Source organism: Lagopus muta, chromosome 26, assembly GCF_023343835.1.
Source record: "Lagopus muta isolate bLagMut1 chromosome 26, bLagMut1 primary, whole genome shotgun sequence".
Lineage (NCBI taxonomy): Eukaryota > Metazoa > Chordata > Aves > Galliformes > Phasianidae > Lagopus > Lagopus muta.
In genome coordinates, this window is record NC_064458.1 from 3,622,339 (window position 1) to 3,644,058 (window position 21,720).

The 21,720-nt window shown below is 64.1% G+C and overlaps 5 protein-coding genes across 15 annotated transcripts; 3 read left to right on the forward strand and 2 right to left on the reverse strand.

Moving 5' to 3' along the window:
• The first annotated feature begins 67 nt into the window (after positions 1-67).
• On the forward strand, positions 68-1,181 carry TEKTIP1 (tektin bundle interacting protein 1). Its single transcript, XM_048927564.1, has 4 exons — positions 68-371; positions 444-667; positions 830-955; positions 1,035-1,181. The coding sequence occupies exons 1-4, from the start codon at positions 298-300 to the stop codon at positions 1,178-1,180; spliced, it is 570 nt and encodes a 189-aa protein (XP_048783521.1). The 5' UTR covers positions 68-297; the 3' UTR covers position 1,181.
• A 352-nt stretch (positions 1,182-1,533) lies between these two features.
• LOC125684937 (GRAM domain-containing protein 2B-like) lies at positions 1,534-5,921 on the reverse strand. Of its 7 annotated transcripts, none has more exons than XM_048927544.1 (12): positions 5,807-5,921; positions 3,393-3,512; positions 3,216-3,288; positions 2,946-3,119; positions 2,780-2,878; positions 2,637-2,708; positions 2,499-2,567; positions 2,309-2,372; positions 2,078-2,164; positions 1,885-1,966; positions 1,706-1,813; positions 1,534-1,636 (listed from the first exon to the last, which is right to left on the reverse strand). In XM_048927544.1, the coding sequence occupies exons 2-12, from the start codon at positions 3,491-3,493 to the stop codon at positions 1,621-1,623; spliced, it is 945 nt and encodes a 314-aa protein (XP_048783501.1). In that variant the 5' UTR covers positions 3,494-3,512; positions 5,807-5,921; the 3' UTR covers positions 1,534-1,620. The 7 variants fall into 7 exon arrangements, with proteins under 7 accessions (XP_048783501.1, XP_048783503.1, XP_048783499.1 ...); XM_048927546.1 differs by lacking the exon at positions 5,807-5,921 and adding an exon at positions 5,289-5,634; XM_048927542.1 differs by lacking the exon at positions 5,807-5,921 and adding an exon at positions 4,989-5,634.
• Positions 5,753-12,379, reverse strand: MFSD12 (major facilitator superfamily domain containing 12). 2 transcript variants are annotated; one of them, XM_048927526.1, is made up of 10 exons: positions 12,052-12,379; positions 9,857-10,067; positions 9,103-9,226; positions 8,664-8,861; positions 8,488-8,580; positions 8,289-8,381; positions 7,422-7,592; positions 7,163-7,257; positions 6,671-6,801; positions 5,941-6,147 (listed from the first exon to the last, which is right to left on the reverse strand). In XM_048927526.1, exons 1-10 carry the CDS (start codon positions 12,323-12,325, stop codon positions 6,053-6,055), a joined length of 1,485 nt encoding a protein of 494 aa, XP_048783483.1. In that variant the 5' UTR covers positions 12,326-12,379; the 3' UTR covers positions 5,941-6,052. The 2 variants fall into 2 exon arrangements, with proteins under 2 accessions (XP_048783482.1, XP_048783483.1); XM_048927525.1 differs by lacking the exon at positions 6,671-6,801 and having other exon boundaries at positions 5,753-6,147.
• A 2,227-nt stretch (positions 12,380-14,606) lies between these two features.
• HMG20B (high mobility group 20B) lies at positions 14,607-19,228 on the forward strand. Of its 3 annotated transcripts, none has more exons than XM_048927561.1 (10): positions 14,607-14,634; positions 15,344-15,410; positions 16,415-16,520; positions 16,721-16,924; positions 17,165-17,285; positions 17,383-17,435; positions 17,687-17,762; positions 17,837-18,052; positions 18,354-18,486; positions 18,599-19,228. In XM_048927561.1, exons 2-10 carry the CDS (start codon positions 15,373-15,375, stop codon positions 18,609-18,611), a joined length of 960 nt encoding a protein of 319 aa, XP_048783518.1. In that variant the 5' UTR covers positions 14,607-14,634; positions 15,344-15,372; the 3' UTR covers positions 18,612-19,228. The 3 variants fall into 3 exon arrangements, with proteins under 3 accessions (XP_048783518.1, XP_048783517.1, XP_048783516.1); XM_048927560.1 differs by having other exon boundaries at positions 14,629-14,664; positions 18,599-19,227; XM_048927559.1 differs by having other exon boundaries at positions 14,632-14,675.
• Positions 19,229-19,533: 305 nt separating this feature from the next.
• On the forward strand, positions 19,534-21,672 carry GIPC3 (GIPC PDZ domain containing family member 3). Of its 2 annotated transcripts, XM_048927550.1 has the most exons (6): positions 19,534-19,906; positions 19,983-20,168; positions 20,307-20,487; positions 21,145-21,260; positions 21,351-21,432; positions 21,500-21,672. In XM_048927550.1, the coding sequence occupies exons 1-6, from the start codon at positions 19,649-19,651 to the stop codon at positions 21,649-21,651; spliced, it is 975 nt and encodes a 324-aa protein (XP_048783507.1). In that variant the 5' UTR covers positions 19,534-19,648; the 3' UTR covers positions 21,652-21,672. The 2 variants fall into 2 exon arrangements, with proteins under 2 accessions (XP_048783507.1, XP_048783506.1); XM_048927549.1 differs by having other exon boundaries at positions 19,983-20,487.
• Positions 21,673-21,720: the final 48 nt, after the last annotated feature.

A 21,720-nucleotide genomic window follows, 5' to 3' on the forward strand; every position in this document is an offset into this window, starting at 1 on the left:
CGGTGCCGTTTGGTGCCGTTTGGTGCCGTTTGGTGCCGTTTGGTGCCGTTTGGTGCCGTTTGGTGCCGTTTGGTGCCGTTTGGTGCCGTTTGGTGCCGTTTGGTGCCGTTTGGTGCCGTTTGGTGCCGTTTGGTGCCGTTTGGTGCCGTTTGGTGCCGTTTGGTGCCGTTTGGTGCCGGCTGCTCGCGGGGCAGCAGTTCCTGCGCCCAGGGGCACGGAGCTGCGCCCAGCCCGTTGCCGCAGTCGCCGTTGCCGGGGCGCCCGTTCCAGCACTGCTGCAGGCTCCCGGGGCCGGGCATGGAGCCGGGGACGCACAGAGCCTGGGTGCCGCTCAGCACCCTGGAAACAGATTTCCCTCTGCCGCTGTGCAGGTGAGGCGGCGCTGGGAGCTCGGGGCCGGGCCCTGCGGGTGCCGCGGGCGCTGATGTCCCCTGGTGCCGCAGCCAGCAGTACGTGACGCTGCGGGGGCCGCGCTGCGCGCCGGTGCTGAGGCAGGCGGTGCGCTGGAAGATGGCCCCCATGGGCAGGGATGCGGCGGGGCAGAGCTGGGCGACGGAGCCGAGCTGCCGCGGGGCGGAGGACACCGGGGACGGCCTCACCCGTAGCACAGCCTGGCAGCGCTGGCAGCGCTCACACGGCGCTCATGAACTGGACCCGCTGCCCCCTGGTACGGCGCTGGGTGGTGGGGAACGGGGAGGGGAAAAGCACGGCGCTAACCGGGAACTGGGGAGGGGGAAACTGCGGGGATCCTCGGGGGGAGGGAGGTGGGGGGAGCTGGGGGGCGTCCTGCTCTCTGCCCCCAGCTCTGCAGCCTGTTTTCCCCCCTAAGTCTATGACCAGCATCTGCGGGAGGTTGCCTGCTGGGACCCCACTGTCCCTGCTGCCTACCCGGGGCCTGGCACGCGCTGGGGAGCCTTCCTGTGGCAGGAGTGCCCCGTCCTGGGCAAGGAGTATGGTAAGAGCTGGGGGGGATGGCAGCGCGCCCTGCTGTGCCCTCCTGAGCCCCCCCTCATCGTTTTCCTTCTGTTCTGCAGTGGCCACCCGCAGCCAGGGCACTGCGGCGCCAGGGGGCAGCTCAGGCTACGTCCCTTTGCTGTCCTTCTGCAGCCCCCAAACCACCACGCGGGATGTCTGCAGCTGGAGCCTCCTGCAGCACCAGCCCTCAGCCCCCCCCAGCTAACAGTGCTGCGACGGGGGGGTGAGGGGAGGGCGAAGCCTCTGCGCAGCCCAAGGAACAGAGGCACAGTCAGCGTTGTGGTGGGGGACCCTCTACCCCCGATGTCCCGTGCAGCACAGCTAGCACCACGTCAGCTCTTTATTAATAAAAATAGTTCCGTCTCCCTGTGCCCACCGGGCCCCGCTGTGCCCGCATCCCTGGGGGTGGCTGCCTCCCATGGTGGGGGCCTGGCTCTGGCTTTGCCCTCTGATCAGTGCTCACACAATGAGCTCAGGGGCTGAAGCACGGAGGGAAGGGGGTGGGATGGAGCCCCACGGCCCGCGGGGGCTCCCTGGGGGTGCTGGAATGTACGTGGGGACCCCCTCCTCCCCCCCACCTTCTGGGGGGTCCCAGAGCCGGTCCCATGTGCTGGTGGCCCGGTGCCAGCCAGGTCCCTGCTGGCCTCACGTCTTCTTGTGCCTGGGAGGGAGGGCAGGGTGAGGGGCTCCCACTGAGCTGGGGATGAAGGGGCCGCCGCCCCTCACTCACCGCTGCACCAGGCTGAGCTCTGGCCAAGCCCCCATGGCCGCCAGCTGCTGCTCCAGCTCCAGGATGCGCAGCCCGATGTACCCCGAGGTCAGCAGCAAAACCACCATCCTGGGGACAACACAGGTCAGCGACAGGGACACAGAGCGGGGGGTGGCGGTGTCCCCTGCCCGGGGACTCACAGCAGCAGGTAGAGCACGATGATGGTGTTGAAAGCACACAGCTGTGCGGCGCTTCGGGCTGGCAGTGCTGTGCGGGGTCGCCCTGCCAGGAGGAGGCGTCACATAGGGGGACGGCAGCATGGCCAAGAGGCGTCGTCCCGGCCCTGTGCTGGGCACACGGATGTTGCACGGCTCTGCCAAGGGCACTGCTCACCTCTGCCCAGAACTGGAATGGCCTCTGCCGTCTCCTCCTCTTTTTCCTCATCCTCCTCTGCTCTGTTCAGCATCGGGTTCGGCTCATCTGCACGTAACTGGGATCCATTCAAGTGCCTCGGGACCCAGTGGGGCACATGGGGCGGCCCCAAGAAGGGAGGCCTACAGGGTGCCTACAGGGGCTATGGGGGGTTGTGGGGGTTGTGGGGGGCACAATGGGGTGGCCACTCACCCTGCTGCTCCAGGAGACCGTCAGGCTCCGGTGTGCACTGCTCCAAATCTGAGTGGCTCGAGGTCTGCAGGAGGACAGGGATTTGTTGGAGGATGGGTGGGGGGCTGGCAGGGGGCTGGGGCTTCTGAGCACATTTCCCCCCAAAAGCCCCCCCTGGGGCCATGCAGCGCCGTTGCGGCCGTTCCCTCACCAAGGATTTCGTAGGGCTTTGCTCACTGCTGTGGTTGAGGGGAGAGGCTGGGGGGCTCCAGGTGTCGTCCTGCACAAGGGAAGCTGCAGTGGGGTGCAGGGGGCACAGGGCCCGGCCCCTACCCAGCACACTGCCTACCTGCAGGTGTCTGCAGAGCGATTTCAGCAGCTGGTAGGTGGCCTCACGCCGGCGCAGCGACACAAAGAGGAACTGCGGGCAGAGAGATGGGCAGTCAGTTCCCCCCCACGGCCCCATCCCTACCGCCCCCTCCCCAGGCTCACCTTGTCTCCCTGCTCCGTGCGGATGCTGAGTGCGTTGGGCACCAGCAGTGCCGTGTTGGTCTTCTTGAAGGCACAGACAGAAGCCACCGGGACAACAGCCTGAGGGGAGCAAGCATGGTCAGACCCTGAGCCCCCACACCACCCCACACCCGCCCCGCGCCCACACCTTGATGTCCCTGAGCAGCAGGCTGGCGTGGAAGCAGAGGTGCCCGGAGGAGACATAGAGGCGGCCGTGGTAGGGCACCTCACGCTGCCAGGCGCAGGAGAAGGAAGCCAGCAGAGCCTCGCGCCCTGCGATCTCCTCAAAGGCTTTATGGAAGGCAGCACAGTGCTTGCTGAGCTGTGGGGAAGCCGAGGAGTGGGGCTGAGCCCTGGCACCCCCAGTACCGACCACAAAATGGGGATGGGGTCCCCCCTCCTCTCCCCCAGGACTCACCGGGTTTAGGGATCCTGGGTGACCTGATGCCTCCGGGGTCTCGGTGCAGGTGGAGGCGTCGTAGGTTCTGGATCTGCCGGGAGCAGCAGCCACTGAGCCGTGGGGGCCTGAGGGCTGTGGCTCAGGGATGCAGCACTGCAGGAAATGGGGGTTGTGAGTCAGGGACGCAGCACCCACCTGGCAAGTGCAGGGTGCGGGTCCGGCTGCGCGCTGCCTCTCTCCTCCAGGCTCTGCCACTGCTTTTCCAGCCTCCTGCTCCTCCGCAGCCTCCTCGACATGGAGCAGCCCGGTGCTGTGCTGCGGGGAACACAAACAGGTGAGGGGGGATGAGAAAAGGGAAGCCTACCCTGTCCCCAAGCCTTTCACCTGCCCCACGCTCACACAATTGGCTGCAGTTATCCACAGGCGATGGTGCATGGGGTCCTCCTTGCCCACCTGTCCTCTGCTGTCCAAAGGGGGGGACACTGCCTGTCCCCTGCCAACATTGGGGTGCTCAGCACCCTCCGATCAGCCACCAGGGCTCACCGGGACACACAAGGAGCAGCTCGACCTTTCAGAGCCTCTCGGGTGCTGCCTGCCCCATGCCCTGAGGTCCCTGGGGCCCCACAGGGCACTCTCTGCGTGGCAGCCACCGTGGCCGCACTCCAGGAAGTGCTGTGCCCCGGGTTTTCCCCACACATCAGCCACAGCCCTGGGGACCCATTGGGGACGACAGCTGTGTCCTCAGGGCGGCCGTGGCACCCCCAGCACCCGCTCATAGGCAGCGGGTGGCAGCTCCCAGGTCCCTCTGTGGTTCCCAAGGTGGACACATGGGGGATCGAAGGGCAGAGAGCAAAATCCCTGCGCTGAGGCTGCCGCCCAGCCCAGGTGGTACCTGGTGGTGGGGAGTTGTGCCCTCCCGTCCCGTCCCGTCCCAATGAACCGTAGCCCTGCGCTCCCACGCGTTCCTTCAGCCTCAGCCCACAGCCTCCTCCTCCTCTTCCTCCTCCTCCTCCTCCCAGCGAGGAAGGGCAGGCAGGCGGGGCTGGGACCGGCCGCAGCAGGTTTGCAGGGAGGCGTCGGGTGGGGCTGGACGGAGCAAAAAGCACCTGGGCGTGGGGGGGCTGCAAAGGGCATCGCCACCACAATGGCACAACCGTGGGATCCCCGGTGGGATGCAGGATGCCCACCCCCTCCCGTGCCTACAGCCCTCTACGGGGTCTGCCAGGTGTCAGTGCCGGCACCACTGGGTGCCACCACCCCCCTCTGCCCACGGGAGGGAAGGGGCTCGGAGTATCCCTCCTCCCACAGAAGGGATGGCTGAGCCCTCCACATCCCCCCCAAACCAAGCTGCCAGGTAGCCCCGAGGGGAGCAGGGCAGTCCCTTGGCGTTGCCCGCAGGTGACTGGGACAGGTGTCAAGGCTGCCAGCCCGGCCCCGCTCACCCTTGCTCCCTGCCCCGCGCTGACACAGCCCTGCGCTCAGCACCGCGCTGCAGGGAGCGGCCAGAACCCGCACTGCTGCAGCTCCCCATGCTCAGCCTGCAGCCCAGCACCGCGTCACTGCATCACCAGCAGCCCTGCAACGCCGCGTCTCATCCCGTCCCTGCACGCGCACTGCCCTTCCACAAACACGTGCGCCCGCTCCCCCCATCGCTCACCGCAGCCCCCGTGCTGCACAGGCCCCGCCCCCATTCCTTTCGGGCCCCGCCTCCTTCTCATCAGGCCCCGCCCCCTCGTGCTCCCTCCTTTCCGCCCCGTGCCCACGTGCCCACCACGTGCAGGGCCCTCGCACCCTTTTGGCTGCGCCCCGTGTTCCCGGGTGCCCCTCTGCCCGCTGCTCGGTGCCCGGCGGGGCCCGGGTCTGGGCGCAGCTCAGCCTCCCGCACCGGGACCCACAGCGATCACCACAGCGGTGCGTGGGGGCCTCTCGCCCCTCGGAGCCGCCCGAGGCAGCGCGGCCTTCAGCCCCAGGGTACAGTCGAGGGCCGTGCGCTCCACTAAGGCAGCGTGCCCGGGCCGCGGCGCGGCACAGCCGAGCCCGGAAAGCCCCCAGGCCGCTGCCGCCCTTCTCCCGATCCCGGGAGCACCGCACCTTCGTGGAAGCGGCGGAGCCTGCTCCGCAGCTGAGGGCTTGGCAGCGCCGGGCGGCTACCAGCCCCCGTGCGGTAAGGAGCGCTCCCATTGGCCGCTGGGACGCAAGGGGCGGGACAAGGCCCCTAGGAACCAATCATCTCCCTCCAGCTCTCCCGCGCGGCCGCCATTTTGTTTGCGGGCGCGGGCCGCAGGCGCCATTTTTGTTGAGGGCGGCCATCTTGCGGTCCGCACTCGGTACCTCGCGCACAAACCTCGCTGTGCGCGGACGGCGGCGCAGGGACCCTTCCTCACGTCGTACTGAGGGGGCTGCCGGGGCCCGAGCTCCTTCTGGGGGTCGTGCGCAGCTCTGGGGGTCGTGCACAGCTCAGGGCAAGCACAGCCCCTGGGCCTGGCCATCCCACACCAGAGCAGAGGGCTCAGGGCTTTGCCAACACTGGCATTTATTCAAGTTCAGAGGTGAGCTGTGTTTGTTCCTTCTTTTTTTCTTTAAAAAAAGTGCTACGTGTACACACTGACCTTACAAAGCGAGTTAGAGCCGAGGGCCGGGCGCCCCGTCCGGCAGCGCGCCTGCAGCCCGGCCCTCTTAGTGTTACACTTGTGCAAACACACGGGGACAGCCTTCATCGCGTCCCCACAGCACGGCGGGTCGAGTCCTGAGAGGAGGCAGAGCTCGCCGAGGCCCCGTCCCGCTGCCGTCCCCTCCGTGGGGTCCCTCCAGGTGAGGCTCAGCAGTGTGGGCAGCGCTGTGGCTGAAGGCGCCGCTCAGTTGACCGTGCTGCTCAGGCTCCTGTCCTCTGCGCACTCTGTGTCGTCGTATTGCATCCCTGCTTCGTTCAGTCCTTGCAGGGCAATGTCGTCTGTAGGGACGAGAAGGGCAGGTGAGGAGTCCATGCGGGGCTGGGTGACTGCAGGCTGAGCTGCTCTGGACTCTGGCACCAATGCAACATTAAACAAGAGCCCCGCATGTGGGGGCCTTCGTGCTCTCCCCCCACTCAGAGCAGAATGAGTCCTGGACACCCTGCAGCTGATACTGAGCCCTGGCTGCTGGCCCCCATATGGGGAGGGGAGCCCAGCCCTGCATCTGAATGCCAGCAAGCACAGCAGCCCCCTCTGCTCCCCAACAACCACATGTTCCTAAAGCAGCGTGACCAAGCAAGAACAGATCCTGCCACCGCAGGCACAGCCCCAGCTCTGGGGCCAGGAGCAGCAGAAGCACAAGGAGCTGAGCCTACCACGAGGGTCACCCTGCAGCTTCCCACCAGGGCCATCTGAAAAGACACTTCAGCTTTAGCCCAGGCTGGCACCAGACATGGGGCTCCCTGTGTCCCCAGCCCCATGCCTGCCCCTTCCCCACGCCCTGAGCCCCACAGCCCCACTCACGGAAGCGGACATGGATGGGCCAGATCATGATGCAGCACAGAAACACGGTGGCAGCCATGGCAATGCCCCCAGTGACCACCACCATCACCCAGTGATAGAAGCTGACGCAGGCAGGGCAGCAGAGCTCAGTCCTGCAGGGAAAGGACAGGGCTGCACTTGGTGGCGGGGTTCAGAGTACCCTGGAGCTGCTGCCACCATCCCACTGCCTGGCAGTGACCCTGAGTCCTTGCCCCCAGGACTGGTTCACACCGGGACATGGGAGAAGAGCCCAAGGCTCTGGACTTTGAGAACCCCTTCAGGTGTCTGAGATGCAGCCACTTAGAACCAAAAGAGAAATCAAGGAAGGCTTCAAGATAAATCAGAAGTGGTTTCTACCCGTGTCTCTTGCCTTACAAGCCTTGTAAGAGCACGCTCCAAACCAGGGTTAATTGCTACCAGGAGGTCTGGCTGCAGCTGTCCCTGTGTGCATTCCTACTCCACAGGGACACTTACGGGCACGGGTGCAGGTTCTGGATCAGCATCACAGCCAGGCCATTGGCCATCTTGTCCGTGAAGCTCATGGCCCCGTAGACAAACGCACTGCTGTGCTGTGAGGGGAGAGGAAGCCTCAGGCACGCAGCCAGTGCACGGCACACAGCCCAGCAGGCCCACAGCGAGAGCCTTGTGCCCTCTCATGGGCAGAGCCCATATTACAACAGAGCCCATAACACCAGATCCTGGGCACCAGGGGTGGGCTGCTGCACAGACGTACCGTGTTGGTCCCAATGAGGTCAGCAGTCATGGAGAGGGACGTGACCAGGATGGTAGCGGAGCCAGCCCCGAGCAGCACGGCCAGCCCGTAGATCTCTGCTCCCATCTCCCTGCTCAGGGACACCCAGGAGGCGAAGGCCAGGATCACCAGGATTCCCACAAAGTACGTCAGCTGCTCCGGGCCAGTGAGGGGACAGGCATAGGGACAAGGTAGAGCTCAGTGTCCGGCTGTGCCCCAGCCCCAGGTGACACCCCATGAGGAGGACAGCAGGGCCGGCACTCCCCAGGTCTCACAGCAACAGCTCTGGATCGCTCTCAGCTGGCTTAGGAGTCCCCAGACTGCAGGGGCCTTGCAGTGACCCAGCCTGCTTTACAGCCTAAGGGTTGGGGCCACGGTGAGGAGCCAACGGGGAGCTGTGGGCAGGGTGTCTGTGCACCCAGCTGGCAGGAGCAGAGCGGGCTTTGCTCCAGGACATTTGCTTCAGTGCAGAAGGGAATGCTGTAGACTCTCACACCTCAAGTGTGGCTCAGCCAAGCCCACCCTTTGCCCTTCCTGAACAGCCAAGGCTCTCCCAGCCCCACCACAGGACAGGCTGCACAGGACAGGCTGACTCTGGACCAACATCACTTCCCCAGACCTCTGCACCCTCAGGTATGCAGGACAGGCCCATGCCATCCCTCTCCCTGCCCCATAGGACCCATGCTGCAGCAGGAGTCTCTGCTTTGCAGCCAGGCTCACGCGTGCCACGTGCTCTGCTCATTTGTGGCTTCAGGATTTGGCTTTTCTGCCCAGCCCCTGGGCTCAGGAGCAGGTTGTTACACGCTGCCCTGGGTCTGATTCAAACCACTCCACGCCCCTAGGACTCACATTTCGACCTATCCACTTATTCACAGGCTTCATGAGGAAGGAGGAGAGGAAGCCACTGATGTACATCACCAGAGGGATGGTGGCAATATATTTCTGTGAGAGACAAACACAGGGAGAGGATCAGCTCCGGACCAGCGGCACAGGACCCGCTGTGTCCAGGCAACCTCGAGTTGCAGGCAGGAACGTGCCCCACACCCACCTTGGGCAGCAGCAGCGAGTTGGTCAGGTACATGGCAATGTAAGTCTGGGACAGGTTGACGATGAGCCGAGTGGCCATGTAGAGCACTGCCACCTGCACAGGGACAGGGATGGCAGCTCAGCCCGTGCAGCTGCAGGTGAGGAAGGCTGGCACTGCAGTGCCATGTCTGCTGTTACCTGGTAGAAGGAGGGCTCCAGCAGCCAGTCCTTCCAGACCAGCAGTGAGCGTGGGGACCTCGTGGGCTCCTTCTGCAGCAGGGGTGTGCTCTCCTGGGGCTGCGACACAGAGCCCGGTGGGTGCAGCTTCTCTTTGGTGCCCAGGTGGAAGATGAGGGAGAACACGGCCCCCAGCCCCACCACGATGAGGGACAGGTTCTGCAGGAGGGAGAGGGGAGCGAGTGTAGCACAGGGCACCTTCTGCCTGCCCATCTTCCACCCCCAGGACTCTCGTGGACTGAGGGGTTCCCAAAAACACAAGGACAGCTGACACAGCCCCTGAGCAGTGCAGCAGAAGAGGCTCTGGGACTCTGCCACTTCAACCCCTCCGGTGCCTTCCAGTTTAGCTACATCCCACCAGGGGAAGAAAGGACCCCAGGGACTGAGCTTTGCCACATACCCGAAACACAGAGACATCCTGGATGCCCAGGTGCTCTGTGCGCTCAGGCTGATCCACCTGCAGGTTCAGCAGCAGCCAGGCCAGGCCGTACACAGTGATGTTGGCCATGACGGTGAAGGCATACCTGGGGGGAGATGGCACATCAGGGGGACACTGAAGGACACGCACAGATTCAGCTGCAGCAGGGACATTTCCATCCAAGGCTGCCCTACAAACCAGGCGTGCTACAGCCAGCTTGGCACCACAGCATCATTCCAGCACACTGGGACAGGCGAGCACTGGCCGCACGTTAACCTTAGCTGTGCCCCTCCCAGCATCCCCAGTGGAAGCCTGGGGGCAGGACCAAGAGGAAAACAAAATCCCTTGGGTTGTTGTGCTCAGCCCCAGTCATCCCCAAGCAGGACCACTTGTCCCCAGGGTTACCCACAGCCTTCCAGCATGGCTGTGCTGCTGTGCCTGCTTGCCTGACGAAAGGGGAACTTCCTCCTGCTGGGCAGATAACCAAAGCAAATCTGATAAACTCTCTTTCCCACAGCCTGATCCTGCCAGTTAAGCACAAGTTGCACACATTGCCAGCACAGGGCAGTGCCTCAGCCCTGCGTCACCTGGGGTCACATCCCTCCTTGGGAGCATCACTCTCCAGTCCCAAAGTGGCTCATCACTATGGCACGGTGACTGCTGTGTCACCAGCATCCCCGGCACACGGCCTTGCTCCTTAGCACCAAAAGGTTTAGGTCAGGAAGATCCATGTCACCTGAAAGCTGTGAGTTCCACCTTCTCATGGTCACTGGTCACCAGCTCAGGGATGAGAGAGAGGTGGGAGATCTGCGTGGCCGCCCAGCCAAACTGAAAGATGACGATGAAGGGGAGGTAGTAGATGAAGGCCGCCCACTGTGGGGTGCCCTCCTTGCAGCCCAGGCAGGGGTTGAAGATGAAGGGGAAGGAGATGAGGACACAAGTGGTACCTGGGAAGAGAGGAGGGAAGCAGTGAGCTTCTCTAGGACCAGATGGATGCAGCTGCTCGGCCAGGTCCTGCCCTGCTGCTGGGGAGCAAAGTCAGCTCCTCCTGGATGCAGATAATCACCCAAGGACACGTGCCACCCCACCGCCTGCCCTGGGCGATAAGGCACCAGGACGGCTCGGCTCTGGAGGCACAAGGCCACTCCATGTCCCCTCATCCCTCCTCCTGCAGGCTGGAGCCATCAGAGCCATGGCCGGGGGGATCTCCAGCACACGGAACAGGAGCAGATCTGTCCCCACGCCAGCATCAGACGCTGCATCTGTGCTGGGAAGGTCCCAGCTGAGTCAGTGACACCAGAGCCAGGCACTGTCCCCTCCGCAAGCAAAAGGGATGCCTGCACAGGCAGGCAAGGACAGGCTGGCTTCTCCACAAAGCTGCTGATCAAATCCAACCAGAACTGAGTCCCAGGTGCAGCGCCTTGTCCTGTGTGTCCTTAGCTTCACCCTCCCTGCAGTCCTGTCGCTGCAGCCGTCCCTGCAGAGCCAGGCTCCTCCAGCACAGCCTCGTCCTCATGTGGCACAGCCGCAGAGCAGTGCTGGGCGCCCCGCTCCCCCCAGCAGGACACCACAGTCCCTCAAGCTCCCACTCCAGCCCTGACTGCCAGGAGCTCCCGGGGCAGCTCCCAGCTTCTGCAGAGCATCACCACCACCAGCCCCAGGTGGCTCTGCTGAGGGGAGGTGCTGCTGATAGGATCTCGTGGTATCTCGCCCCCAACGCCGTGGTTTCACAACGTTTCCTCTGACCTGAGCGCGGCTGCTGCTCACAGGAACACCTCACCGCAGTGCGACGGAGCCGGCTGGGAGCCCCCAGGGCTCAGCCCCCAGCCCTCGTGGTCCACACACTGCTACAGCCCAGTACAGGATGTGATTCAGGACTTCCCCTTCACTGCACCCCGATGGAGCGGAGCTGCCCACACTGCCAGGACTCACAGCGTTGGTCACTTCCCCAAATCTGGGGCACAGACCTGACAGATGCTGCGGCAGACAGTCAGGCAGCCCCCGCTGCACACTTTCTCTCACTTCAGTTCTGAGATCCCAGCGGGTCGTGGGCAGCCAGCTGCCCTATCAGCCCGCTGTTGAGTTGCACAGAGCGGTTGAGATAAGCTTGGCATCAAGATAACAGCACCCACAGCAAACCGCCCTCACCCTGCACAGATACGCAGCAGCGAGTTCCAGCAGCACTGTGCCATTCATTACAGGAGGAAGCTCCGGGCTCCCTGTCTGTCCAGTGGAGGATTTCTTCCTCCTCATCACCAGCTCAGCCCTGTGGACTCCCATGTGTGTCACAGCCCTGTGCCCACGCTGTGTCCTCCAGGCCCCACATCAGCAGCAGCCCAAGCCCTCGGATGCGTTTTCGCCCCAAGGATAACGATGCAGGATGAGCTCTGTGAGCACCTCAAGCAGACCCAGCACTGCCTCCTCCCCATCCCCGTGGGGAGCTGGCTGCTGTGCTCTGATCTCACCTGGGACAGAGGCAGAAAGGACCCCACGTGCGCCCCAACAGGGTCAACCCTGGCGAGGGAAGGATGCTGCACCCCGAGGTCCCTGCTGCTCCAGGGTTCCCAGCCACAGGCAGGCCTCAGGTACATCCCCACGTGGAGGGGGAAGCCCATATCGCACCGGGTTCCCTTTCCACTCTCCTCCTCTCACCTCGACTCCTCCCCAAGGGGCTCGTAGTTCTGCACTGCACACACAGGAATGCAGTGCTGCTCTCCCCGCGCCCTCCCACCCCCTCCCCATCCCAACGCCATTCAGCGAGCGCCGCTCCTTCCACACAGCGCACCCCAATTATTCACCCCCGGGATGCCGCAGGGTCGGGGGATCTCAGAGGCAGCGGAGCAGCACCGCGCAGTCGCCCCCCCTCCAGATGAGACCCCCAACCTCAGCACCCCAATCGCGCACCCCCTAACGCCTCCTCCCCGCTCTCACCCGCCAGGTGCCACGACTTCCTCCGCCCGTAGCCCCCGCAGCCCGCCGAGCGGTCAGTCTCGTAGCCGAGCAGCGGCGTGCACAGCCCGTCCGCCACCTGCCCGGCCAACAGCAGCCCGCCGGCCAGCCCGTGGCTGTAACCCAGCACGGCGTGCAGGTAGAGCAGCAGGTACGTGAACCAGAGCGACGCGCACAGATCGTTCAGGAAATGCCCGGTCGCGAAACTCAACCGCGCCCGCAGCGGCAGCGCTGCCCCCAGCGCGGGCTCCGCCATGGCGCGCCGGCGCTCCGCCGCCCCGCAACCCGCTTATAGCGCCCGCCGGGCCGGGCAGTGCGGGGCGGGGCGGGGGCGGGACGCGGCCTGCGTGCGGCTGGAGCGAGGCGCGGCGTTCTGCTCGCGGCCCCCGGGCCCCCGCGGCGCCGGGAGTCCCCCAACCCCGCCCACCCCGTGCCCAACCTCCGGGCTCCGTCCGTGCGCTTTTTGGGGCGTCCCGTACGGAAGGAGCGGCGCCCCTGTGCGCGGCAGTGGGGCGGGAGTGGGGTAGGTGGGGTGTGACGGCCTCTCCCGTGCCCAGGGACCCCCGCTCCCCCCTTCACCCACACTGGGCAGCGTGACCGTGGGTTTGTTTGCCCAGGGGTGAGATGGAGGAGAACTATTGCTGGGCGCTGGGACAGTTCAAAGCTCCGTTTCAAGTGGTGGCACTGATTGCAGGACACGCAGAGCCCCGGTTCCACTCACTGCCCACGGGCACGCTGCGATCACGGGGGATGCTGACAGCTGTGGGCACTGCTGGGGCCAGGGAGGTCCCTGTTTTTTTGTGGGGGCACCTCGGGGGCTGCCGGGCTGGGGGGCCACGGGTCCATGTGATTTTGGGGACCGTGGATGTAACCGCTCTTCACCCTGCAGAGGGGGGCTGCCAAGGACACCCTGACATGGCCACAGGTTCTGCGTGTGGGCACCAAATGAGTGGCTGGGCCCCAAGGCCAGCATGCTCCGGATAAACAGTTTTCATTGGTGTAAGGTCTTGTGATTCCTGTGGCAGCTCTGGCTGCAGGGCCGGAGCCTTGCATCACCCCCGGCTCTGTCCCTGCTGTCATGTGAGGGCAGAGCGGTGACTCACAGAGGAAGTGAAAATCTGAACGGGAGGTTGGGGTGGCCCCAGCTGGCTTCCAGTCCCGCAGCTGTGAGCTGCCTGCCCCCCTCCAAATGCCAGCATCCCCTGACGTTAGGCGCCCTGGATTTCTGTACCTTGGGCATCGTGTGCTGTGGCATTCGGGCACTTGGTTTTCATGCACTCAGGGCATCAGGCAAACTGGGGACCAGTTTGAGGGAACTCAGCTGGTTCAAATCCAACAGCACTGGGTACCTCGGGCATCACGTGCCCTTGGTCGCTGTGCACCCTTGGATTTGTGCACCTCAGTGCTCTGGGCATGGCGTGCCCTATGGCTCTTGCACCCTGAAGTTTGGGACTCCTGCACCCTGGGCCCCAGAATTTGTGCACAGTGGGAATCGAGCCCATTGGACAGCAGTGCTCAGGGTGCTGCGTGTTCTGGGCATCAAGCACCCTGGGCACTGTGTGCCCTAAGATTCCTGCCCCGTGGGCACAGGGCACCTTGGGCACCATTGGGCACCTTGGGCACCATTGGGCACCTTGGGGTCAGGTGCTCTGGGCGCTGTGCACCCACGGCTGTTAGGCACGCTGGATATTCTGCACTCGGTCTTCACGCACACCGGGCATTGGGCACCGTGGGCACTGTGTGCCATGGGATTTGTGCACTCTGTGCGTTGGATAATTTGACCATCGTGTGCCCTGGGCATCAAATACCCTCAGCTTTATGCACCCAGGTCATGGCAAACCTTGGGCACCGTCACACTGAGTGCTGAGTCCTGTGCTCTGTGCTGCTCACACTGGCACTGCACTCCCTGGGTGTTGGGCATCTCGTCCACCCTCAGCCCTGGGCCTGGTGTTCCCTCGGTGCTGCTCACCCCACGCGCTGTGTGGGTGGTTCTGGGACGCTGAGGTCCCCTGAGTGGAGTGGGGGTGTTGGGTCACCGCCAGTGCTGCGGGTGGCTGCTGGGGGTCACTGAGAGCAGTGAGATGTACTGGGGTCATGGAACCCCGTCCACTGAGGAGGTCTCGGGGTCACTGGGGGCAATGTGGAGGAACTGGGATCACTAGGAGGATTAGGGATGGGGAGCTGGAGTTCCTGTGACCCCTCTGGGGTGGATCCTGGGAGCAGGAACCCCCTCGCCCCGCGCTCCTTGCCGGGGTGGAGACTGGGAGCACTGGAGGCGAATGGTTAGCGGTGGGCCCAGAGCTTTGCCGTTGCCTTTTTAAGGCTCTGAACTCCCCGCACTTCCGCGTCTGCACACCGCTTTTTGATTGGCTGGGAGGCCGGCCGCGCGCGCCGAGCTCAACGCACGCAACGTAGGCCTTCCTCCTCGCCACGCCCACTCACTGCCGCTTCCTGTTGACGTCATACAGCTGCAGCCAATCGTGCGCTCCACGACCGGGCGCAGAAACCAATCGGGAGAGCCGAAGCGGGATCCTTATTTGCATAATAATAGAGGGGCGGGGCCGGGTGAGGAAGGGCGGCCGAGGGGGTCTGGAGGTGCCTGGGAGGTGGCGGAGGGGGACCCCGATATGGGAGGGGGGGGCCGGGGCTGGGGGGGCGGAGGGGGCCTTGTGTGGGGGCCGGGGGAGAGCTGGGAGTGTTGGGGACCGGGGGGCTCAGAGGAGGGGCTCGGGGGGCTGCGAGCAGCGGGGGGAGCTGGGGGTCCCGGGGAGGGGATCTTGGGGGGGATAAACGGTTCCTAAAGGGGAGCGATGGGGGTGAATGGGGGCCCTGTGGGGAAGCTGATGGGAGTGAATGACGATCCTGGGGGGGTGGGGGAACCAATGGCAGCGAGTGGCGGCCCTGGGGGGGGATCGCTGGGGCCGAATGGGGGCCCTGTGGGGAGGCTCATGGAGGTGAATGAGGCCTCTGGTGGGGGGGAACTAATGGGTGTGAATGGAGGCCCTGAGAGAAGGCTGATGGAAGGGGGTGGGTGTCCCGAGGGGGGGATTTCTGGGAGTGGATGGGGGTCCGTGGTGGGAACTGCTGGGGTTGAACTGCTGGGGGTGAATGGGTGCCCTGGGAGGCCTTGGGTTGTGGACGTTGGGGAGCGATGGCTGCAGGGATTTGGGGGTTGCTTGGCCCAGGGAAGTGGGGGCTTCAGTGGCTTCAGTGGGGGCTGCGGCTTCAGCGGCCTCCATGGACCCCAAATGATGTCTGCGGGTTCATCTCTCAGGGTCTGACTCCGAGTGACCCTGGCAGCCCATGGCCCACAGCGCGAAGCAGCAGCCTGCAGTGATGCTGTAAGTGCCCCCGCTGAGCCCCGCTGCCGGCCTCGGGGCTCTCCCCATAGGGCCTGGTATGAAAGAACACGCCTGGGGGGGTTCAGATCAGTGGGCTCCCCGTTCATTTTGGGTGCCCAGCACCACGCTCTGTCTGTCAGCTGCCCCGAGGGCATCTCAGCTGTGCTGGGTGCAGTGCCCAGGGGGCTGAGGTATGAGCAGGACCCTGCCTGGAACGCAGTGACTTTCCAAAGCGTCCTCCGGCACGACAGGAATGTGGGGGAGGCTGAGCCTGGCAGCTCTCAGCACATTCCATGGTGTAACTGTAGGTTCGTTAGGGCTGATAACGAAGAGCTGAGGCCTCCCAGAGACCCAGGAGCAGATTTCCCAGGAAACGACGTTCATGCGCTGCCCCATAAGCTTTGGTGGCAGCAGTCAGCCCAGCGCCAAGCAGGAAGGGCCCCACCAAAGCAGTGGTTAATTGTACCTTGTGTAGGATCACCTGATAGTTTGGGGGCTCTGTGCAGAGCTGGATTCACACCAAGTGCGTGGTGTGACTGATGAGTGCTGCGACCCACGGGGCCAGCCCGGATCCATCCAGCTTTTAACGTGCATCCAGGTTTCCTCTCCCTCGCGGGGTTTGTGCTGACCCTGTGCCATCTCGTCTATCTTGTGACTTTGATGAAAGTGAAAATCAATGATGTTTGCACGGAAAGCTGTTGCCCTTCACAGCTCCCTCCCTTCCAGCTGTGCTGTGGTTGCTGTGTAACTGTGGGATGCAGGCAGCCTGGGGTCGCTGTGTCTGGGCAATGTGTCCCGTCTTGCTGTGGGATCAAAGGGACAGCGGTGCCATAGGAAGGAGCTGGGGGAGACGCTGTGATGTGGGCAGAGCTGCTCAGCACAGGCCTGTGGGCTGCTGGATCGCGTGGTGACGGAGGCGGAGCTGGGCTTTGGGCATCTTGGCTGATGCTGGAGATGTTGCGGCGGTCCTGCAGCCCTTCCTGATGGCCGCTGTCTGTCTGCAGGCACGCAACAGGCAAGGCTCAGCATGGCAACTTCCTGGTGGCCATCAAACAGGAGAAGGGAGAGGTGGCTCGTGCCAGCAGCGAGAAGCCGCACGGCGAGGAGGAGGTGAGCAGCAGCCTCTGAGATCCCTTCCTGCACAGACCTCCAACCCGGAGCTGGGGCTGTCCCTCTGCTCTGCCAGGCTGGGCTGTGCTGCAGGGTTGGGCAAACCCACGGCCAGAACTGCAGCTCGGAGCACAACCACCTGCGCTCCCATCAGCACCCACTTGTCATTTTCTTGTCCTTTTACATCCTTGGGGCACCAGCCAGTGAAGAAGAGGGGTTGGCCTAAGGGCAAGAAGAGGAAGAAGATCCTTCCCAACGGCCCCAAGGCCCCGGTGACAGGCTATGTGAGATTCCTGAACGAGCGGCGCGAGCAGATCCGCACACAGCACCCCGACCTGCCCTTCCCAGAGATCACCAAGATGCTGGGGGCTGAGTGGAGCAAGCTGCAGCTCTCAGAGAAGCAGGTACCAGCAGTTCTCTGTGCTGGGGCGGCGCGTCCCTGGTCCCTGCACCTTCCAGCTCCTGCTGGGAGCTTCACCCCTCTGCTGGCAATGGCTGTGCCACACGTCTCGGTGTGTTTGGAAGCTGAGGTCTTTGCGTATGTGGGGTCTGGGCACCAAAATGTTTGCTGGGCCTCGAGGGATGGGATGGGATCACCCTGCGGAGCTGCTGCTGGGCTGGGCTGAGTGCTGCTGTGTCTGTAGCGCTACCTGGACGAAGCAGAGCGGGAGAAGCAGCAGTACATGAAGGAGCTGCGGGAATACCAGCAGTCGGAAGCCTACAAGATGTGCACGGAGAAAATCCAGGAGAAGAAGATCAAAAAAGGTGTGCTGTGTTGGTGCCTCTTCCTTGGGATGCAGCCTGGTGCTGCTGGGGGAGTCCTGGGGGTCTCCTGGAGGTAACCTGCTTCCTTCTTCACCAGAGGACGCCAGCTCTGCGGCAGCAAACACCCTGCTGAACGGGCACCCACAGAAGGTAAGGCGCTGCAGGCCGTGTGGGGAAACTGAGGCCTGTGGTGCTGCTGGGTTTGGCCTGTGGGATGGGTGAGGAGGGGCTGAGGGAGTCCCAGGCTGGGCTCCAGGACTCCAATTCCCACTGAAACAGAGCCTGAAGCCGCAGGAGGCGGCACACAGCCATCCCTTGCCTGCCTCCTCCTTGTGCTCGGGGTGAAGGCGGGGATGGGGCACGGGGTCCTGCTGTCTGACCCGTGCCCTGCTGCCCCCCAGGCTGGCGAGTGCAGCGATGCCTTCTCCACCTTTGACGTTCCCATCTTCACAGAGGAGTTCTTGGACCAAAACAAAGGTGTGGGGCTGGGGAAGGGGCTGAGTTTGGGGTGGGGATCGCTGAGCCCCTCTGATGCCGCTCTGTCCCTGCAGCCCGGGAGGCCGAGCTGCGGCGCCTGCGGAAGATGAACACGGAGTTTGAGGAGCAGAACGCCATCCTGCAGAAGCACACGGAGAGCATGAACTGTGCCAAGGAGAAGCTGGAGCAGGAGCTGGCGCAGGAGGAGAGGCAGACGCTGGCCCTGCAGCAGCAGCTGCAGTCGGTACGGCAGGCGCTCACCACCAGCTTTGCCTCCCTCCCCATCCCTGGTGAGTGTGGGGCAGCATCGGTGCCAGTAGGGACCATAAGAGGACATCAGTGGGGCAGAGATGGGTGCTTATCTGGTGGGAGGAGGACCCAGGAGCACTCTGATGTGGGATGGCTTCCCTGTAGTGGGCGAGGATGGGCTGGGAGCTTGTCTCTGGATGCACAGCTCTGCAGGGGAGCTGTTACCCAAACCTTTGTCCCTGGGTCTGCCTCGCTGCCTGCTCTGCTACTGCACGAGGTGGGACTCCACGTCGTGGTCTCACCCCGGTATGGATGGGGACTTACTGAGCTGCTGCCCCGCAGGCACTGGGGAAACCCCAACGCTGAGCACCCTGGATTTCTACATGGCCAAGCTGCACAGCGCCATCGAGAGCAACCCGCTGCAGCACGAGAAGCTGGTGGTCCGCATCAAGGAGATCCTGTCCCGCATAGCCAGGTGGGCCCCTGTGTCCTGGCGTGGTTGCAGGGGGGGTTGGGGTGTCCCCATGTTGCTGTGGGACAGGAGGACGGAACTCCTGTGGCTTGGCATTGCATTCCTCTCTCTGCAGTGAACATTTGTGAATGAGGACCAGTCCCTGCAGAGCTCGGGGCCGGCTGGACCGCAGCGCTGTCCCTTGGAGCTCCTGCAAAGGACAGTCCCTGCTGGGGGTCTGGCCGCATCCCCTGCACCCCGGGGTGGCCCCAGCCCTGCAGTGGTGACACCTGAGGACCTCGAGCTTCTGGGGACCAACACACGAGCATCCCCCCGCCCTCCTGTGAGCAGCACAGCAGCCTCACCCAGGGTGTCTCCAGGCTGTGGCTGCTTTATTTAATCTTCCCCCTTCCCCTCGCTGCTGCCTGTGGGTGCCTTCAGCTCTGTGCTCCCTGCCTGCCCTCCTTCTTCTCTGTGCTATGGGACCAGGGGGGGCAGCTCCTTCCCCTTCATGCTGGGGGGTTGTGGGCCTTGAGCCCTTCCTCCTTGGCCTCGTGGGACCACCGTGACGGCGGCCGCGTCCTCCCCCCGCCGTGCCAGCCCTGCTGCTGCCTGTCACTAATCTCAGATCGTGTAATTAGAGAGTGTCTTATTTTCTTACTAGCACTACGTGGCTCCTTCCCTGGGTTCAACCCAGGCGGGGCTCTGACCCTTTTCTCTCGCCTGCAAGGTCGGTGCTCTTTCTGTAGAGAATCTCCTGGTTGCCATCTCGTGGCTGCTTGGCTTGGGATGGAGACGGGAGTGAATAAATTTGGGAGAAAAAAAAACAAAACGTTTTGCAGTTTGTGCCTTCGTGCTCCGGCTGGGCTCCAGAGCAGCTCTGGGTGCCCTTTGTCCTCATTTCCCAGCCCCGTCCTTCATCTCGCCGTCCTCTCACCCTTGGTCCTGCTGTCCCCGCTCCTTTATCCTCACGCCTTCGGCTCAGCGCCCTCTGCTGCCCCATGGCTTTGAGCGCGGCGGCCCCGAGCTCCTCGTTCCCACCCCATCCCCACATCCAGGACGCGGCCGCGGCTCTCCGTGGCACCGCTCACCCGATCTCCGGGGCGGCCCCGCGTATCGGATCGGGTTCCCAGCCCCCGGGATCGCCTTACGGGCTGCCCATCCATAATTCAGCAGCAGCGGCGCGATGCGGCGGGCGGGCAGGCGCGGCAGGGAGGCCCAGGAGGAACGCCCCATGGAGAACGGCGTGGGGCAGGAGCCGGGGGTCCCCGAGCCGCCCCCCGCCGAGGGCACCTCGGCCCCACGGCCGCCCCGCGCCCGCCCTCGCCTGGTGTTCCGCACCCAGCTGGCCCACGGCAGCCCCACGGGGCGCATCGAGGGCTTCACCAACGTCAAGGAGCTCTACGGGAAGATCGCCGAGGTGTTCGGCATCTCCCCCACCGAGGTGAGGGGTCGGGGGCCGGGGCTGACGCCGATGCCGGGGTCGTCCCCAGCGGCGGTGACGGGGCGTTGGGGGGCAGATCCTCTTTTGCACGCTCAACACGCACAAAGTGGACATGCAGAAGCTGCTGGGGGGGCAGATCGGGCTGGAGGATTTCATCTTTGCCCACGTCCGTGGTGAAACGAAGGAGGTGGAGGTGACCAAGACCGAGGACGCGCTGGGGCTCACCATCACCGACAACGGCGCTGGCTACGCCTTCATCAAGGTGAAAATGTGTGGGGCTGAGGGGGGGGTCTGCCCTGACCTGGGGGTGACTCCCTGTTTTGGGGTCTCCCTGCCTAAATCCGAAAAGGAAATTGCTGTGTGGAGGGGTGGGGTGTCACCGTGTGCCCCCCTCCGCCAGCGAATCAAGGAGGGAAGCATCATCAACCGCATCCAGGCGGTGTGTGTGGGCGACAGCATCGAGGCCATCAACGACCACACCATCGTGGGCTGCCGGCACTACGAGGTGGCCCGCATGCTGCGCGAGCTGCCCCGCGCTCAGCCCTTCACCCTGCGCCTGGTGCAGCCCAAAAAGGCTTTTGGTGAGTGGGGTGGGGGCTGCTCTGCTTTGAGACCCCCACCAGAATGGGGGGACAGCCCCACGTGTGCCTGCACAGCCCGAGCTGCCTCTGCAACCACCCTTAGTTGGCCGCCCTGGGGCAGCCACAAGCACACGTGCATCCCATCCTTCCCCCACGGTGCCTTCCTTGTGCTGCCCCATAGCATTCGGGAGAGCCTTGGACTTCCATCCTTGGCTGTTCTTGGTCATCCTTAGGTCTCCAACTTTGTCCATTCTTGGTCATCCTTGGACATCTATAGTTGGATATTCTGGCTTATCCCTGGATGTCCACTGTTGGATGTCCATCATCATCCTTGGGTGTCCATCGTTATCCATCATGGATCGTCTTCGGATCCATCATTGTTTGCCATGGGTCACCCTTGGGTGTCCATGTTATTCACCATGGGTCACCCTTGGCTGCCCATGTTGTTCACCATGGGTCACCCTTGGGTGTCCACCCGCACCCATTCTTGGTCAACCTTGGCTGCCCATCACCGCGTTGTTTTTGCTCACCCTCGGATGTCCATCGTTGGATGGACATTCATTATTTTTGGACACCCTTGGTCATCCTCCATCCCTGTTGCCCTTTCTTCTTGGACACCCAACCCTGGGCCCCCTCCCACCCCCCTGTGGGGCTCAGACATGATCGGGCAGAGGACGCGGAGCAGCAGCAAGTGCCCACCTGAAGGCCGAGTGTCCAGCGGGAAGGAGACACTGCGACTGCGTGCCCAGGGCCCGGCCACGCTGCAGGAGGGGGTAAGGCACCCCCAGGACCCCCCGCACCAGTCTGGGGGGGTCGTGCCTCACGGGGTGACCCCATGCTCAGCATCCCATCCCCCCCCACAGCCCAGCGCCGTGGAGGAAGAGGCCGCGCGCCGCGTGGACGACCTGCTGGAGAGCTACATGGGCATCCGCGACTGCGAGCTGGGTGGGTGCTGCTCCCCCTCCCCCCCAACCCTACACCCACCTCCCCCCTGACCCCGCTCCTCCTGCAGCTGCGACCATGGTGGAGATGGCCAAATGCAGCCCCTCTGCCGCCGCGCTCGCCTGCGCCGTCGACTCAGTGCTGGGAGAGTTTGCCTTCCCCCAGGAGTTCGTGGCTGAGGTGTGGGCGGCCGTCTGCAGCCCCCAGGGTGGGCAGGAGTAGCTGGGGGGCGGCCAGGTCCCCCCCCCTCCGTGTTTCCCACCTGGGGGTGGCTGTCTGAAGTCCCACCTG

Bases quoted from the DNA above. Each gene is read 5' to 3' on its own strand.
- TEKTIP1 (XM_048927564.1), top strand. From the start codon at position 298: ATGGAGCCGGGGACGCACAGAGCCTGGGTGCCGCTCAGCACCCTGGAA. The intron at 372-443 runs GTGAGGCGGCGC...CTGGTGCCGCAG, and splicing joins TTCCCTCTGCCGCTGTGCAG to CCAGCAGTACGTGACGCTGC. The intron at 668-829 runs GTACGGCGCTGG...TTCCCCCCTAAG, and splicing joins ACTGGACCCGCTGCCCCCTG to TCTATGACCAGCATCTGCGG.
- MFSD12 (XM_048927525.1), bottom strand. From the start codon at position 12,325: ATGGCGGAGCCCGCGCTGGGGGCAGCGCTGCCGCTGCGGGCGCGGTTG. The intron at 8,862-9,102 runs GTATGTGGCAAA...TCCCTCCTGCAG, and splicing joins AGGATGTCTCTGTGTTTCGG to AACCTGTCCCTCATCGTGGT. The intron at 8,581-8,663 runs GTAACAGCAGAC...GTCCCTGTGCAG, and splicing joins TGGAGCCCTCCTTCTACCAG to GTGGCAGTGCTCTACATGGC.
- LOC125684937 (XM_048927539.1), bottom strand. From the start codon at position 4,331: ATGCCCTTTGCAGCCCCCCCACGCCCAGGTGCTTTTTGCTCCGTCCAG. The intron at 3,513-4,089 runs GTACCACCTGGG...TGTTCCCCGCAG, and splicing joins GCACAACTCCCCACCACCAG to CACAGCACCGGGCTGCTCCA. The intron at 2,373-2,498 runs GTGAGGGAACGG...GTCCTCCTGCAG, and splicing joins AAAGCCCTACGAAATCCTTG to ACCTCGAGCCACTCAGATTT.
- GIPC3 (XM_048927549.1), top strand. From the start codon at position 19,649: ATGCGGCGGGCGGGCAGGCGCGGCAGGGAGGCCCAGGAGGAACGCCCC. The intron at 21,261-21,350 runs GTAAGGCACCCC...CCCCCCCCACAG, and splicing joins CGGCCACGCTGCAGGAGGGG to CCCAGCGCCGTGGAGGAAGA. The intron at 21,433-21,499 runs GTGGGTGCTGCT...CTCCTCCTGCAG, and splicing joins CATCCGCGACTGCGAGCTGG to CTGCGACCATGGTGGAGATG.
- HMG20B (XM_048927561.1), top strand. From the start codon at position 15,373: ATGGCCCACAGCGCGAAGCAGCAGCCTGCAGTGATGCT. The intron at 17,436-17,686 runs GTAAGGCGCTGC...GCTGCCCCCCAG, and splicing joins TGAACGGGCACCCACAGAAG to GCTGGCGAGTGCAGCGATGC. The intron at 18,053-18,353 runs GTGAGTGTGGGG...GCTGCCCCGCAG, and splicing joins TGCCTCCCTCCCCATCCCTG to GCACTGGGGAAACCCCAACG.